The sequence below is a fragment of the Mirounga leonina genome, unplaced genomic scaffold, assembly GCF_011800145.1.
Source record: "Mirounga leonina isolate KUSES-001 unplaced genomic scaffold, KU_Mleo_1.0 Mir_175, whole genome shotgun sequence".
In the NCBI taxonomy this organism is placed as follows: domain Eukaryota; kingdom Metazoa; phylum Chordata; class Mammalia; order Carnivora; family Phocidae; genus Mirounga; species Mirounga leonina.
The window spans coordinates 30,304,521-30,322,031 of NW_023270453.1; the positions used below are offsets into that span (position 1 = coordinate 30,304,521).

General features: G+C 52.7%; 1 protein-coding gene across 1 annotated transcript in view; it reads right to left on the reverse strand.

The window, feature by feature from the left end:
• LOC118021831 overlaps window positions 1-17,511 on the reverse strand; it is a 134,286-nt gene that overhangs the window by 79,726 nt on the left and 37,049 nt on the right. Inside the window, exons 18-28 of the mRNA XM_035022283.1 lie at window positions 16,349-16,504; window positions 15,526-15,710; window positions 14,410-14,592; window positions 13,254-13,345; window positions 11,635-11,798; window positions 9,277-9,436; window positions 9,075-9,154; window positions 4,848-5,034; window positions 3,897-4,052; window positions 3,399-3,532; window positions 2,091-2,249 (exon numbers count right to left, since the gene is read on the reverse strand). Of these exons, the coding sequence (XP_034878174.1) occupies window positions 2,091-2,249; window positions 3,399-3,532; window positions 3,897-4,052; window positions 4,848-5,034; window positions 9,075-9,154; window positions 9,277-9,436; window positions 11,635-11,798; window positions 13,254-13,345; window positions 14,410-14,592; window positions 15,526-15,710; window positions 16,349-16,504 (1,656 nt within the window). The remainder of the gene's footprint in view (window positions 1-2,090; window positions 2,250-3,398; window positions 3,533-3,896; window positions 4,053-4,847; window positions 5,035-9,074; window positions 9,155-9,276; window positions 9,437-11,634; window positions 11,799-13,253; window positions 13,346-14,409; window positions 14,593-15,525; window positions 15,711-16,348; window positions 16,505-17,511) is intronic.

The following is a 17,511-nucleotide window of genomic DNA, read 5'->3' on the forward strand; positions in this document are numbered from 1 at the left end:
TCACCAGAAACCACAAGCATGCAATGGCCAAATAAGATGGAACATAGCTACGGATGGAGCATGATGCAGGAGTTTAAAAGAATAGAGTAGATCTCTACAAAGTAACAAGAAAGTCCAACACCCATAGCTGAAGGATGCACACAGCAAGACTCACCAAACAAAACCAAGTGCCTGTGACCGGCACATAGAGCAAAGGAACAGAAAGAGATCTCCCTCCCAGCACCCTAGAATGTAACTGCTCTTTCTTCCAGGTAACTGAGGAGGGGGCCGGGATGGAAGACAGAGACTGAGAAAGGAATTTTAGCTTTATTTCAAGTGTGACTTTTTTTTCACAAGGAGAATTTATTCAGACAGTATTGGTATTTAAAAGCAATTTAGTACTTGGGAATAAAGTTAACCAAGGAGGCCAAAGACTTGCAAGCTGGAAATTACAAAATGTTACTGGAAGAAATTAAAGATGCAACTACATGGAAAGATGTCCTGTGTTCGTAGATGGAAAGACTAAATATTGGTAAGATGTCAGTACTCCCCAGAGCATCCTATAGATCGAACCCGATCCCTATTAAAATCACAATGGCATTTTCGTGTGTGTGGCAGAAACTGAAAAATCCGTCTTAAAATTCAGATGGGATCTCAAGGGACCCTGAACAGCCCAAACAATCTTGAAAAAGAGCACAAAGTTGGAGGTCTCACAAAGCTACAGTAATCAAAACAGTATGGCAGGGACACACAGACAGACATACAGACCAATGGAATAGAATAGGGCCCCCCCCCAAATAAACTCTCACATTTGTGATCAAGTCATTTTTCCACAAGCATGACAAGCACACTCCACGGGGGAAAGCACAGTCTGTCCGACACACAGTGCTGGGACCAGTGGATATCCACATGCAAGAGAATGCAGCTGGACGCTCACCTCACACCACGCACAAAAACTAATTCAAAATGGATCAAAGACCTAAATGTTAAGAGCTGAAACTAGAAGATGTTTAGAAGAAAGCATAGAGGGAAAACTATTGGATGTGGCGAGGATTTCCTAGATAGGACACTCAAAACCCAGGCCACAAAAGTAAAAAGAGACCAATCAGACCACCTGCACAGGTAAAACTTTTATGGACCAAAGGATGCTGTCAAAGAATGGAAAAGGCAATAGGTGGAATGAGAGAACATATCTGCAAACTATGTATCTGATCAGTAGTTAATATCCAGAATGTATCAAGAACTCTAACAATGCAGTAACAACAAAGCAAACAACCTGACTCAAAAATGGGCGGAGGACTTAAATAGACATTTCTCCAAAGAAGATAAACCAACGGCTGACAGGGGTGTGGAAAAGATCTCAACATCACTCAGCGTTAGGGAAATGCCCATCAAAACCACAATGGGGTACTCCCTCACCCCCATTAGCATGGCTACCATCCAAAACAACAGGAAATAGCAAGTGTCAGGGAGAGTGGGGAGTAGGGGGTTATTCCTGAACGGGGACAGAGTTTCACGCTTACAAGATGAAAAAGTTCTGGGGACAGGTGATGGGGACGGCCGCACAACACTGTGAACGTAACTAATGACACCGAACCATACACCTAAAAATGGCAGAAATGGTCAATTTTAGGTTATATGTATTTTACCACAACTAAAAAAATTTTTAAACAATTTAAAGACAAACACACTTAGTGTGTGCCTTACAAGAGCCCATCGCCTATTCAGTGGCTAAGCACTCACATATATTTTACTTACCAGAAACAGATAACCCTCTGGTAAAACCTGAAAGTGAAGCCGTTTCCCAAATGCACGTATAGTTGGAAATCTGTGCTTCCCAAGCCCCCTTGCAGACAACCCATTGCAAATATCCTTGCAGATGAGCGTCCCTCCCCCACCCACCCCTGCACGCCGTGCAGATATTACACTCTTAAGACTCCCCCAGGGACACGGGGACTAGAGGTGGGAAAGGGGTAAGGGCGCTAAGCTGAGTTTTAGCCTGCAGCATCCTTGCAACCAAGCCTGAAGGGACATGTGGGGGGCCAGGGATGGGGGGGATGCTCAGCTGCCATGCCACCATGCAAGTTAAAGCTCTGCAAGGTTGGGCTCACCTCCATGAAGTAATTGCTCAGGGCTGGACCCGAGTCGTTCTGGAAGGTCTGGCTGATGCGGAGCTTCCTCTTATTGCTGCTTTCATTCCAGCGCATCCCGTAGCTGGCCTCCAGTTGTGAGTGCAGGGAGCCCAAGCCCTCCTCGTGCCGCAGCTGAACCTGGGAACACACCGCACCAGGGAGATCCCCGAGAAAGCCTTGTCTGCCCTGTCCCCAGGCCTCCTTGCCACCACCCACCCTGGGGGACGCAAGCTTGCTTCTCCGGGAAGACAGTTCTGTAGGAGAATGGTCTTTGCATTGATTTTGATTTTGCAGGACAGCGCATCTGAATATGGTTCACCTACCTGACTGGGCTGTTGGTACCCCTTAAATGCTGAGCCTGAGGCGAGTGGCTCATGGGCCTCACCCTGGTCCATGCCCCAATAAGGGGCTGAAAGAGCCAGCTGCCGTGGGAAAATGGCTCCAACCCCACGGCTCTCTGCCCCCTACTCTCCCACAGTGGCCTCTGGCTCCCTGGATAGACTCGAAGCGGACCAGGGTTTTACACCTGCCATCCTGTGGCCCTCTCCTATCTCCGAACCACAGGTCAAGGCAATATGGGCTCATTCATTTATTCCTTCACTGAACACATCTTTCCCGAGTACCAAGTAATATGATGCCCAGCACCAGACATCAGATACCCAAGAATAAAGAATCAAGAAGACCCTGCACTCACGGGGGCAAGAATCCAGGGGGAGAGGCAAACGTGAACTAAGTAAATTAAACAAAGGCACAGCTGCTTGCTTCTCCCTTTTGCTCACCCTGCCAGCCACTCTGGTGAACTGTGAGATCCTGACCTTCCATTTCTCCCTCCTGTCCCAGGACCTTTGCACTTGCCATTCCCCCTGTGTGCAGCATGCTTCCATAGGAACAGAACTGTTGCATGCTTTCATTTTCCGCTTACAATTTCTTTTTTCTGAAGACTTCCCCATTGCCCCATTCAAACCAGACTGCCTGTCCTGTTTGCTCAGCCTCTGCCCTACCACCCACATCACTTACGGCTCTCTTGGTTTGGTCTGTCTCTCTCTCTCTCTCTGCCCCTGCCCAGCAATGGGATGGCACAGACCAACTGTTGCCATGCACACAAGTCTCCCCCGAGTGGTACACATACAGCAGGTGTTCAATAAAGACCAACGGAACCAACGCACAGAAGCCTGAGACCAAAGCTCCGATTCCAGCTCCGTTCCCATACGTGACCTTGAGCAAACCCTTCTCTGTGAGGATGAGCTCCCAGCTCTCTCCAGACCCCTGCCCAGCCAGGGCACCCACCTTGTGGCTGAGTGCTGGGGCCTGCGTGCAGTGGAGCTCATGGTCCAGCTCCAGCTCATAGGTCACCTCTGAGCCACTATGCGCCCGCAGCTTCTGGATGGTGCTGCACTCCTGGGCCAGCCGCCTCGCCTGACCTGTGCAGGGCAACCCAGAGACACCTGCCCGTCCTCGGCCAGCAGCCCTCCATCCCCATTCCAGGGAGAGGAGCATCCAGCCTGGTCTCAGCCACCCCCCACCCCTGCTCCGATCTGCTCCACTTAATGTCACTCATTGGAACCTATGGAGGGAGAGGTTTTAAAAGACAGTCTTATGTTCCCCCAAACACACACACAGCTTTTTTTTTTTTTTAACTGCAGGTGTTCAGTGGCTAAGGAAGAGTGTGGTGAGGGCAAGACAAGGTGACAAGGTGGCACCTTGGCCCTCAGAGCCAGAGCCCTGGAGATGCTGCGGGTCCTGCCCCCTCCCACCTTGCCCCCAGCCTGGCATGCGGCGCCGTACCCAGAAGGCCGTACTTGATCCTCAGGGAGCTGGTCCAGAGGCGGCTGTGCCTCTGTAGGAGGCCCACGAGGTGCAGTCCCACGAAACCGGGCACAGAGAGCTCGCCGCCCAGGGCCACCACCTGCAGCCCATCCTCCACCGCCTTCTCCAGCAGCACTGCGTGGGGGGTAGGCGGTGAGAGGGGCAGGTGTGGAGTGGTCGTGGCCCACACCCCGGGACTGACACCCCACCCCAGCACCAGGCAAGGCAAGGAAATGGGAACCGCCCAGGGGGCCCGGGGATGGGGGGTCCTGGTGGAACCCGTGCCCGAGTCTCTGCCAAGGAACCTTGGTGTCCGAGTGCTCACAGTGTTACTTGGTGGCCACTGTCGGTGGCCCAAAAGTCACTTTTGTGGGTTCAGGCCAAAACGTTTAAATAAAGTAGAACAAAACAAGATAGAACAGAAGGGAAATGAGTGCCTTCTAGGCCATCTGGTAAACCTCACCTTCTGAAAGTTGCTCCTGCCACATGGACATTCAGCCAGGTCACACAGGTATAGCAGGGCCCGTGACAATACCCAAAGTGCCCACACTAGGTGGCCAGCAGCCCCAGCCCCTGACATCGTTCCCTTGGAATCTCCCAGAACACCCCACAAGGAGCATAGCTAGGGGGCCACACCCCAGCTCTGGTGTCTGGGCGGGCATCTGCCAGACCGGCCAGGCTCAGGCCAGGCGATGTGTTTAAGGTTTAAACTGTGCCCTGTGCAACTTAGGCAGTCAGTGTTGGGGGGTGCCTCTGGGGGACCGAAGGGAAGTTGTGAGCAGATATGGAGCCTGGATTTTTCCCTGGGGTGGGATGTTAATACAGCCAGGTAGAGGGGACAGAGACTCCATGTGGGCTACTCAGCCCTCCCCCTCCAGTAGCCTTGCCCACTGAAAAGAGGGAGTGGCAGCAGGGGGTCCCCCTTCCTACCTGACAGGTGGGCCTGGTCGCTCAGCAGGTTGCTCAGTGACACGGAGAAGGCCAACTTGCTGCCGGTCTGCTGGCTGAGGTTCCCCATGAGGACCACAGGACTCCCTGCTGTCACGAGTTTCACCTCCAGCTGGACCTCACACCGCTGGGCCTCGCCCCCAGCTGCTGGCCACAGGTCACTCCGGCCCTGAAAAGACCCCAGCATCACCTGGGGGCGGTGGGGGGGCTCGGCCAGCGGGCCTGGCTCTGCCCATAAGAACGGAGACTGGACAGAGGACAGAGCTTAACTAATGGCCTTCTTGGCTGGTCCTTCTCCAATTTCTTCAACTTGACCTTTTTCAAAGTAGGTAGTCCCTGTTATAAGTTCAGATGTAAACGTGAAGGACACCCCCCGCCCCTCTCGTCAGCCAGCTCTGGGCCAGTTCTCTCTGCAGAATATTCTGGGATCTGACCACGTGGGCCATCAGCACCTGTGTCACCCCCACATCCTCGTCCCGGCTGTCCCGGCTCCCCCCACCCTCGGGGCCCTGATGTCTGTTCCCCACCAGAGTGACCCCTTTGAGACACATAGGATCATACACACTCGTCTACCTCAGGGTAAAAGTCAAAGTCCTTGCAAAGGCCAACAAGGCTGAGACTTTCTCTGGAAGTGAGCAGTGCAGACCTGGCCGAAGGGACTGCCCGTGGGAGGATACTGGCAGGCAGGACACACGGACAGCCCAAAACACACGCTACATGTCACGGTGCTGGAGATTTTCTGGAGAACCCATAAGCGACTGCAACTGTCATCGCTGACTGCCGCTGCCAACTGTAGACCAATCCAACAGACCTCTCTGCTAACTGCCCGCTGATGCACTCACCCCAAAGATGTAAAACTGACCCCACCATTCCCAGACTGTCCACTATTTTAGGCACTCTCGAAATCCCGTTTTTGCCTTTGTTTCTTGGCAGTCACGATTTGCTCTCTTCTGATTCCTCTTTTGGAAGGCCTTACGTGATCTATCCCCCCATCTTTCTGTCCCCTCTCCTATTCTGTTCCAAACACATGAGCCTGAGACTGTGCTATTAACCCTCTGGGCAAATTATCACCTCAGGACCTTTGCACATGCTGCATCCTTTACCCGAAATCCTTTCCCCCAAAGAACCCATGGCTCTCTTCTGCACATCCTCTCCATCAGGCTTCCTTTCCCATCCTATTTAAAACCGAAGCCAACCCCCAGACCCTTCTCACATAACCTCAGACCCCTGTGCCCAGCTCAAAGATTTCCTTTTCCTACAGCACATATACCCACCTATCACCGTACAATTTGCTCATTTATTTCATTTATTGTCTCTCCCATTACAGCGTAAGCTCCAAGAGGAGAAAATTGTCTCTTTCACTGAGCTCTCTTCCCAGTACCTGGCACACTCTAGGTACTAGATAAATAGTTGAAAAAAAAAAAAAAACGAAGACACTGAAAAATATAGGTTTCAATCCCGTCCTTAGTCTCCCCATCTCCCTCAGGGGCAGCCACTGTGCCCAGCTTCTTGTGCATCCTCCAGAAAGCTGGGGCTCTAAGAGGAAGGCGTTCTCAGAATCCCTGACGTTTGGTCTTCCCTGCACCTGGGGAAGGAAGGACGTATACGACTGTGTGTGTGTGTATGTGTGTGCATGTTCATGTGCATTCAGGCACATGTGTGCACAGAAGCATAGACTTATAAGCTCCCTCCTGCTTTTCACAAAAACAGATGTAGGCTCTCCATTCTGCCCTGCTTCTCTCACTTTAAGGGGTGTCTTGGTGATGGTTTTACATTGTCAATATCAGAGGCTGCCTGGCGTTAGCCAAGTGCAGCCCATGAAGAGAATGATTATGGAATATTTCATCCAAACCAGGCCCCTTAGCAGGTGAAGAGTGCACTAGTCACATTGAGCCAGGTTGACGGGAAACCGGGGCTCCCCGGACAGCCTGGGACTTCCCTGCACACCGGGAGGATGCACTGAAAGCCACACGCTCCCGCACGCCATTCCTAAGCCTCACAGGCTTTGAGCTGGGTTGAACCCAGATCTGCTGCTTTGTATTTCCAAGCTGCTCTGCCTGGGTGTCTTCATCTCATACGGGCTTGCTGAGAGGACTGAAGGTGGGCCTCTGAGCCCAAGGCTATCCATGCCCCCCTGAGAACAGGCTTTGGAAATTTCCAGAACCCCGCTGTTCCCACTGCTGTCATGCATCTGAGGCAGCTGAAACTGGAAGGTGTCTAAAAGCAAATGTTTGCAGGCTGCAGACAGCCCTCTGGAGAGCGGCGGGAAGGTCTGCCGGAAAATGGAAGCAATTAGCACTTGGGCATTTAGCAAACAACCAGAGGAGGCTGGCGGGCTCCTGGGAGTTTGGCAATGATCTGTAGCCTCAGGAGTCAAGCAGCTGGGGCTTTAGGAGGAAGGCGCTCTCCCCAGACACTTGGTGTTCTCCCCACCCAGGGGAAGGAAGTGGATCTGAGGGTGGAGAGTGTGTTTGTGCAGCAAAATCCCAGCCCTGGCTGTGGAGTCTCAAAGGCAGACCTGAGAAGCCCCCGGAGACCCAGGTGGACAGGCCAGACCCAACGCCACCGGTGCCTGGATGTCCTGCTTGGTGGGAGCAAGGCTAAAACTGCCGTTTTCATCCAGACCAGGTTGAACATCAGATGGGAGGGCTGAAGCCTCTCTCCAGCAGGGCAGACAGACAGACACAAAACTTGCGCACAATTGTAGGGACCTCAACAGCCCCGCTGAGTCCCATCCAGGGACCCCTGGTGAAGAACCTTCAAAAGTAGCTTCTAAGAGAAAAATGCATGCGCCCTTTGCTCTGGGAATTCCACTGCTAAGAATGTCCCTCTGAGAAGAGTCACACACACTAAACCCAAACAGTGGTTGGCTCTGGGGGAGAGTTTTCAATCTAGATCTATGCTGACCAACAGAACTCTCTGCAAGGATGGAAACGTTCTTGGCAAGTGGTTAGTGCCACTGGGGAATGGCGTGTTTCTCTTTAATCCTTATTTAAATAGCCACGTGCTCTACTATTCGGGTGGGACACTCGGTTCTATACCTTTTCATATCCTTTGAACTTAATTATTTAAACGTATCACTTATTTTTTTTAACGCAATAAAATTTAAGTTGTACTCGCAATTTGTGTTGTCACAAAAAGTTTGTCAAGGTAGATTTTCAAGTAGGGAAAAAAGTGCCAACAAAGAAAAGGTTGTGATCTTTTCGTGTAAAACAAATACCCACAAAAAACAAAACTCAAAAGTAAAAGGTATGTCAAATCTATAGCATCATGGGTTGTATCATGTCCCCTCAAAAGATGTTGAAGACCTAACCCCTAGTATCTATGAATGGGACCTTATTTGGAAATAGGGTCTTTGCAAATGATCAAGACGAGACAAGGTTGTGGGGGCGCCTGGATGGCTCAGTCGTTAAGCGTCTGCCTTCGGCTTGGGTCATGATCCCAGGGTCCTGGGATCGAGCCCCGCATCAGGATCCTTGCTCGGCGGGGAGCCTGCTTCTCCCTCTCCCACTCCCCCTGCTTGTGTTCCCTCTCTCACTGTGTCTCTCTCTGTCAAATAAATAAATAAATAATCTTAAAAAAAAGACAAGGTTGTGAAGGTGGGTCCTGGTCCGGTATGACTGGTGTCCTTAAAGAAACAGGCAATCTGGACCCAGAAAGAGGAAGACAATGTGAAGACATAGGGAAAAGATGCTAGAGGCCAAGGAATGCCCGAGGCACACAACAGTGTCTCCCTCCCCGCCTCCCAAGGAACCACCCCTGCCAACACCTTGATTTGGGACTTCTGGCCTCCAGGGCTGTGCAGGAGAAATTTCTGGTGTTTCAGCCACCCAATTTGGGGTACTCTGTTAGAGCAGCCCCGAGGTACTAACACAGATTACGTGGGACATACACAGCCATTTCTTCTGGAAAATTGGGGAGTACTGTGCTTTAACTTGCCCGTTTCCACTGAGTTTCATGCATGCTCCTGTATTACTAATATCGTCAATTTTTCACCTAAATGGTAGTGAGGTTCGAGCCCACTTTTTCCTTCTTTATACATTTCTGAGCACCAAGAGGTCACAAATGTTACGGTAGGAGGAAGGGTAAGAACCACTAACACACCAATAGTGATGTTGACTATTTTAAGCAGGGACCGTGGGACTGAGGCTGAAAGAGGCTGGAAGGTGGCAGGTGCCACCACAGGAGGCCTGAGGATATGCGACAAACCTTAATGTAGTAGACGTCCCTGTCATCCAGTATCAGCTCCAGGTGACCCACCCGGGCACTCTGAAGAGTCTCAATCTTTCCTGGGGAACAAAACAAGAGTTAAGGACCAGGGTTTAACCTCCGCCCGTCTTCCCCACGGGACGACCTCCCACCAGGTTTCTTATCTCTGAGCCCCAGCGGCCGTGAAGGGGACACTCGTTACCATCCAGCTGCATTTTCTTCTTGGGATGTAGAAGCTTGAGCCGGAACTTCCCCTGGGGCAAGCTGTACCTGATGTCCACCCCAACATCCCTGGGCACCTCTGACTTGGGGGTGCCCATGAAGAGGTGAATCAAAGCTTCCTGAGGGAGCCAGCTGTCCTTCTGAAAACAGAGCAGACTTCTCAGTCTCGAGAACCTCATCAGCTCCAAAAGTTCTCCCTCTTCCCAGGAGAAGACCCTCAGCCCCACCATTCAAAAACGTGAGGTCTTAGGCTCCTCCTTGGCCTCACAAGACAAGAACCAAACCGGGAATTTGGAGATCTCAGGCAGTACCTGGAGAAGAGCAAAGCCCTGCAGGACAACTCAGGACCACATCTACAGGGTCTCATTTTGTCCGGCAAATAGCCTGGGGAGACGCAAGGCATGGCATGCACCACGGGCACCCTGCAGAGACCCCCTCGGAACCCTTAGCCAGCTCTGCGTGCCTATGTCTCAGCCTTCGCATGCTTTGCTGGTAACACCTGGCACCTGGGCCTCCAGAACATTGCCCTTCTCTGTGTTTCACAGGAGTAAAAACTAGCCCAGCTCCTCAGCCTCAAGGGGACCACACTCTGAGACGTAACCTATGCTCCAGGGCCACCCCCGCCCCGGGATTGGGCAGAGGCTGCCACTTCACCTGACATCACCCCCCCCAACTCAGTTCTTCCCCTTCCTTATCCTAACTTCTCCACCCTCTTATACTGGGCCCTCCTGGAGACTTTTCTTAACCAATCACTTTTACCCAAATCCTTAGCTCAGGTCCGCTTCAAGGAAAACACAGCCTAAGACACAAGCCCCCTTTAAGACCCTGCATTGATGAGCATTCTTACACCACCAGGAAAGGTTCACTGCTCTGTGCGAGGCTAGTTGTAGGCACAGGGAGTGCGACTGAGCGTTAGATGCACAAATATGTGAACCCTCATGGCACCTACATCCTAGAGGGGAAGCACAGAACCACCAGACGCAACTGTAGATAGCATAGCACCTGGGGATGGGTACTCTGCTAATAAACTCAGTGGGAGTAAGGGGTCAGACAGGGTAGTCAGGGAAGGCTGCCTCTGAGGAGGTGGTATTTCAGAAAGCGAAGGAAGCGAGAGAGAGAGCCAAGGGGGTGTCTGGGAAAGTGTTCCAAGCAGAGGAAACAGCCAGTGCAAAGGTCCTGGAGCAGCAATGTGCTTGGCATTAAAAAAAAAAAAAAAAAAGACATCAGTGTGTGGAGAGCGGTAAGCCTCGTAAAGAATCAGGAGACGGGGAGGACAGCCCAGCAGGTCAGGGTGTCCAGCTCCTACTCAGAGTGATAGAAGCCACCGGAGAACTCGGAGCAGAGGTGGGACAAGATCCTTTTAGGATTTAGGAAGACCTGTCTGGCTGCTGGGGGACAACAGATGGCAAGGAGAGGAGCAGAAACTGGGAGATCAGATAGGAGGGTGTCGAATGCCCGTTCTGTGCCAGATGCTGAGGACACAGGAGTGAGAAACACAGGCGCTAAAGCTCTTCCTGGGAAGTGAGTGACCAGGAGGGAAGACTGATAGTCAAGCAGCTTTAAGTAACAAACATAAGAGGGGCGCCTGGGTGGCTCAGTTGGTTAAGCGACTGCCTTCGGCTCAGGTCATGATCCTGGAGTCCCAGGATCGAGTCCTGCATCGGGCTCCCTGCTCTGCAGGGAGTCTACTTCTCCCTCTGACCCTCCCCCCTCTCCTGCTCTCTCTCTCTCATTCTCTGTCTCAAATAAATAAATAAAATCTTTAAAAAAAAAAAAAACAAACATAAGAGTGATCAGGGCGCCTGGGTGGTTCAGTCGGTTAAGCCTCTGACTCTTAATTTCGGCTCAGGTCATGATCTCAGAGTTGTGAGATTGAGCCCTGCATCGGGCTCCATGCTGGGCATCAAGCCTGGTTAAGAATCTCTCCCTCTGCCCCCACCCCTTCTCTCTCTCCTGCTCTAAAACAAAACAAAACAAAAACAAAAAACCCCAAAAACAAAAACACATAAAAGTGATCTAAAGGGAAAAAACATGGTCCTATTAGAGCAAGTAACAAAAAAACATGACCACTTTGGGATAATCAAGGCAGGCTTCCCTGAGCAGCAGACTCCTGAACTGAGATTTGAAGACTGATTCAGACTTAACAAGTCACAGAGCCAGAGCCAGAGGATGGGCATGTGCAAGGGTCCTGAGGCAGGAAGGAGACCACAGCAGGACCCACCCAGCCCAACAGCTCCAGAGAGGAGCCCCACGTCCGTATGAGGCTGATGCCGGAGTAGAAGACCTAGGGAGACCCACAGCTCGGCTGGGAAAGAAGGGGCCGTTCCACAGGGCCTACCCGGGAATGGAAGGTATAGGCAGCTTCCAGCAGATACTGTCGGAGGCCCCGGTCCTTCTTCGTCAGTGTCACAGCCACGAACACAGGCGCCGAGAGCAGGTAGGGCTGACCAGCTGCCGGCCAGGTGACTTCTGTACATAGCTGCCAGCCCCAGGTGTGGGATGCTGTGGAGAAAGCGGGGCGGGCCGCTCTGGTCAGCAGAGAGCCAGAGAATTCCAGGCGGGAAGAGTGTGGACCAGAGTCCCTCAACCCCCGCACCACTGACATTCTGGGCTGGATAAGGCTTTGTGGTGGGAGCCGTCCTGTAGGATGGTGAGCCGCTCTGCTCCACTCACTGCAGGTCAGTAGCCACCCCAACAACAGTTAGGAGAACCCAAATGTCTCCACACATGGCCAAATGGCCCCTGTAGGGGGGCAGGTAAAACCACCTCTGCTTGAGGACCACTGGTGTAGACTTTAAGAGCATGAGTGTATAGAATGCAGGCTCCAGAGTAAGACCACCTGGGTCCAAATTCCAGCTCTGCCACTTGCCAGCTGTGTGACCTTGGGCAGATTGCTTAACATCTCTGTGCCTCAGTGCTGCTCATCTGTAAACTGGGATGGGTAACAGTTCCTGCCTCAAGGTGTAGCTGTGAGGACTGACACGTCCGACGTGTTTAGGACGGTGCCCCAACTAAAGGAGTCCATTCATTGAGAGCGGCCCCTCCTCGACCTTACTCAAAAAAATGACCCGCAGGACCCACCACGGTTTGGTGTATTTCCTTCCCAATCTCGTGTCAATTTTGTTGCCTTTCCCCCGACGTTACTATCAAAGAATTTTCTAGTGTTATCAAAATATCTCCTTCACTATGGGGTTTTAAAGTTACAGGATATCTCAGGGGGTTCACTAAACTAGAAGTTGGAGAATTTTTCTTCTATCCGTGGCCAGACAGTAAATATCTGAGGCTTCGCTAATCACAGGATCCGTCGCAACCACTCAGCTCTGCTGTTGACTGTCGAGAGCAGGCAAAGACGTTAGGTAAACAAATGGGCATGGCCATGTGCCAATAAAACTTTATTTCTGGCCATTGTAACATCAATTTCACAAATTTTTCACATATGAAATATTCTTTGATGACTTTCCAACCATCTGAAAATGTAACAACCTGTTGCAAGCTCATGTAATGAGCCATTCACCTATGACTGTGCCCTTGTAAATAACGATGCAGTGAACATCTTTGTGCACAGCGCATTTTTTTTTTTTTTAGATTTTATTTATTTGAGAGAGAGAGACAGAGATAGTGAGATAGAGAGCACAAGTGGGGAGGAGAGGGAGAAGCGGGCTCCCCACAGAGCAGGGAGCCTGATGCGGGGCTCGATCCCAGGACCCTGGGATCATGACCTGAGCCGAAGGCAGACGCTTAACCGACTGAGCCACCCAGGCACCCTGTGCACAGCGCATTTTAAAATGATTTTGGTTTATTTTCATAGGGTAAAGTGCTAGAAGCAGAATCAAAGAATTAAGGAATATAAATACTTTTAGGGCAGAAGAGCAACTCCAGCATTTGGAGCTGGCACTGCTCCCCTCGGCTCCCAGACGCCCAACCTGGGACAGCAAAGGCAAAGACCCCATGGCCTACCTTTCTTGTCCGTACAGGATTGGGCCTCAGAAGGGCGGTGGACATTCCTGAGGCTCCTCACGTCATCCCCGGTGACGAGATACAGCTTAGAGCTGGGTGAGGAAAGAGGAACGTCCCAGACAAGTCATTTTCATTGATTCATTGGACAAATATGGCTTGAGCTGCCACAGTTTGGTGCTGGGGCGAATTCCACCACGAACAGGATGGGCCTTTGGGGAACTCACCCACAGCACTCGGTGACAAGTGCCACGACAAACCTGAATGGGGGTGGCACAGGGTCTGTCTTGGGGACAGGGCAAGGCCTCCTTTACCTGGGGGGGGAGGGGAGTCTCTGCAGAGGGTAACACGTGCAGAGACTCAAAGGATAAGAAGGAGCCAGCATTCTAGACAGAGGGAACAGCAGGTGCAAAGGTCCTGTGGTGGGAATAAAGTGGTCTCTTTAGGAGAACAAAAAGAAGGGTGGTTCAAGGGGGTTAGGGTGGAGGGAGAGGGAGTGAGTGAAGGGCAGGAGGTAGTGGAAGGAAACAGGTGAGAGGTGGGCAGGACCCCTATGAGGAAGGACAATCACGAAGACCTGGGTTATCCTAGAAACAAGTAGAGGGTTTTAAAGAGGTGGGGGGGGGCAGGGAGTGACATGATTTGACATTTTAAAGGACCCCACTGGCTGCTGCTGGGAGAAGGGCCTAGAGGACAGCAAGAGGACAGAGTGCCCCTGGCTAGGGTGGGACAACAGAGACAAAGCAGGTGTGACTGAGGGCAGCCTGGCTTCACTCTTATTTCATCTGAAATAACTCATTCTCCAACTCTCACCTTTCTGGGAGGCTGGGAACAACCAAGAGGGACCCCTGTAAAGAGCTGGGGAATACGGGAGGTCCCCCCTCCAACTCTCAGCCACCCCACAGTCCCTGTCACAGACACTCCCCCACTGACACACACACACACACACACACTTATATGCACAGACACACGAGGTCACATATACTCATACAAAGCTCACGCTCACACATGGGCGATCATGCACATATCTCACAGATACACACACTCACAGACACACGTGCACAAGCCCTCGGGCCACACCCACGCCCGCACCCGCCCTCGCCCTCGCTTGCACACGCACGCTCACACTGGCTCCCTCTCACGTGTGCAGGACGCCCACCTGAAGCTGAGCAGCTCCACGGCCTCCTCGGGAGTGTTCAGATGCACCTTGAGGTCCCGGCCCTTCCTCGCGTGGATCCCACCATCCAGGCTGGCGGTGCCACGGATGCCGGTCACCCACCTCAGCCCGGCTTGGCCCAGGGCGCCCACCGCGCCCATCTGCGCCGAGACCTGGAGCAGGGCACTGAGGGGAGAGCCGCGCGCTGGCTGCAGCCTGCAGGCCCAGGGGCCGCACACACGGCACCCCCATGCTCACCGCCCCGGCCGCTCTCGGCTGTTCTCCGCAGGCCCGAGCCAGTCCCGAGTCACCGCGGACCACGCCCTCCAGCGCACCAGCCATGCCATCCGGTCCATCTGACCTCGCCATCATCGGCCTGAACTTACAGACGCAGACACAGGCTGGGAGCAGCGAAACCACCTGCTCGGGTCCCATGGCCGGGATGGGGGCGGCAGGGCTGGGACCGGGGGCTGCCTGAGCCCCAGCCGGGGTCTTCGTGCCAAAGAGCAGCCAGCATAGGGTGCCCACGCTCCCCACATCGGACCCAGAAACCACAGCCTGGCCAACTGAGTGGGGGACAGTCGCCCAGCAGGCCCCGGACCCGCCCCATTAGACGGAGCCCTGAACCCACTCTGCCCACGCTGGGTGGCCTGGAGCCTGTTTTCTCAGCCACTCGTGGGAATACGAGGAGTGTCTGCCTCATCGGTAGTTATGCGGGTAAGAAGGAGTCACAGCCTGTTCATCTTAAATGGTCCTCCCTCCCTCCCTCCTCCCCTCCCCTCGGAGGCCAAGTGGAACAGAGGGAAGCATGGCTCGTGGCAAGACACTAGAGTCCCAGCTGCCTGGCACTGCTGTGCATCTTGGGCACAGGATGTCACTTCACTGAGCCTCAGTCTTCTCACCTGTCAAGTGGGCACAGCTGCCTAGCATCTCCTCACAGTCTCTTGGCACAAAAAACACTCAATCAAAGGATGGATGGTACCACGGTACCATGGATGGTCTGCAGAGCAGGAATCCCCTCCAGGCCGTGCTGACGGCCCAGCTCCCTGTGGCCCTCTGTAGGGGGAGGCCCCCGCCCACCCACCTCCCTCCTCCAGCTCCAAGAAGCCAGCCAGCTACCTGGGCTTGATGTAGCCATGCACAGAGAAATCCAGATGCTGCTGGAAGTCGGCAGTCCCTCGGACTCGGACGCTGATGGCGGCCGAGACATTGAGGCTCAGCCGGGCTGGAAGGCCGGATATGGTGGGAAAGGTGAGCTCTTGCACTGCCAGGTTCAGCCTCCGGGTCACCTGTACCTCCTGCCCCTGCGGCCAGAGAACTGTCATGACGCAGGTGACAGCCCCTGGCGTGGGCCAGGCGCGCACTGAGCACACACAACCTTATTTGATCCTCACACCGGGGTGGTTGGAGAGGAAGGGAAAGCGTCATTATGCCCTGTTTCTAGATGAGAAAATGGAGCCCACAGATGACATCACCTGGCCAAACCTACGTAGGTAGAAACAGGTAGAGCGGAGTTCAAACCCAGGCAGTTTACTGCGGAAAAAGGTCAGAGGTCAGGGATCCAGGGTGAGTCAGGTAAGGAGGAATGTGGGCCTTGCCCACGATGCAGAGCACTGAGTACGTGCCAGGTGCATTTTAAAGGCTTTGTTGCATTTTTACTGCATTAGCTCATTTAACACAACAGCCCCATAAAGTAGCTGCTTTTATTGCTACCATTATTGTTATGCTATCATGCCCATTTCATAGACACACAAACCGAGGCCATGACAAGTTAATGCTCCCAAGGAGGTAAGAAGTGGAGCCACGGGTTGAACTTGGGCAGCCTGGCTCGAAATACCATGGTCTTAAGTGTGAAACGTTCTTTAGTACTTTCCCCCCAAAGCATCAAAGGAAACAATATGGGGCCAGCAGGGTGGGGAGGGGCCAAGCCCAGCCTGAGTACCTTCAGGAGCTTGACTGATAGCTCGGCCAGGTTCAAGGACTGGCGTGTCACGTGGCTCCCCAGGACCCCACAGTTCATGAAGCTCAGCTCGTGCCCGAACACCTTCACACTCAGCTCACACTGCAGCGCCCGCCGCTCCGTGCGCCTCTGGGCCACCTGAGGTAGAGCCCAGACCGGTGACCAGAAGCAGGTCTGGTGCCTGGACACAGGTGGGGGCCCGGGGGAGCAGAAGGCAAGGGCAAGGGCTTTTGGTGTCTGGAACATGGCTTGCAAAACTCATGGCCCTCAGGCAGAATCCACGGATGTGTTTTCTTTGGTCTGCACGCTACTGCCCAAATGCCCAGGGCAGTGTGTGTGGGTGTGCGTGTTCTCATCATCATCTTATTTGGGAATATTCTTAGATTTACAGAAAAGTTGCAAAGATGGTACAGAGAGCTCCCGCACACCCCTCGCTCTGTCTCTATCGGCAGCATCTTTCCTGGCCAGGGCACAGGGAAAGCAAAGAAGCCAGCAAGGACATGTACTATTAACAAAACTCCAGACATTCAGATTTCACGTTTCCCCATTCCAATTCTCCCTCTGTTCCAGGAGCCAATCCAGGGACCACACTGCATTAACGTGTCCTGTCTCTCCTGTCTCCTCTGGTCTGTGACCATTTGTCCTTCTTCGTATTTTTCACAGTGCGTATTTTTAAAGATTTTATTTATTTATTGGAGAGACAGAGAAAGCACGAGCAGTGGGGAGGGGTAGAGGGAGAGGCAGACTCCCCACTGAACGGGGAGCCCAACACGGGGCTCGATCCCAGGACCCCAAGATCAGGACCCAAGCCGAAGGCAGATGGTTCCACCAACTGAGCCACCTAGGAGTCCCTCACAGTGCATATTTTTTAAAATTTGAATTTGTGGGCACCTGGGTGGCTCAGTCGTTAAGCGTCTGCCTTTGGTTCAGGTCATGGTCCCAGGGTCCTGGGATCAAGCCCCGCATCAGACTCCCTGCTCCGCGGGAAGCCTGCTTCTCCCTCTCCCACACCCCTGCCTGTGTTCCCTCTCTCACTGTGTCTCTCACTGTTAAATAAATACATAAAATCTTTTTTAAAAATAATATACAATAAAATTTGAATTTGTTTCCAATGTTTAATAATTAGGTGACTACATATAAAATCC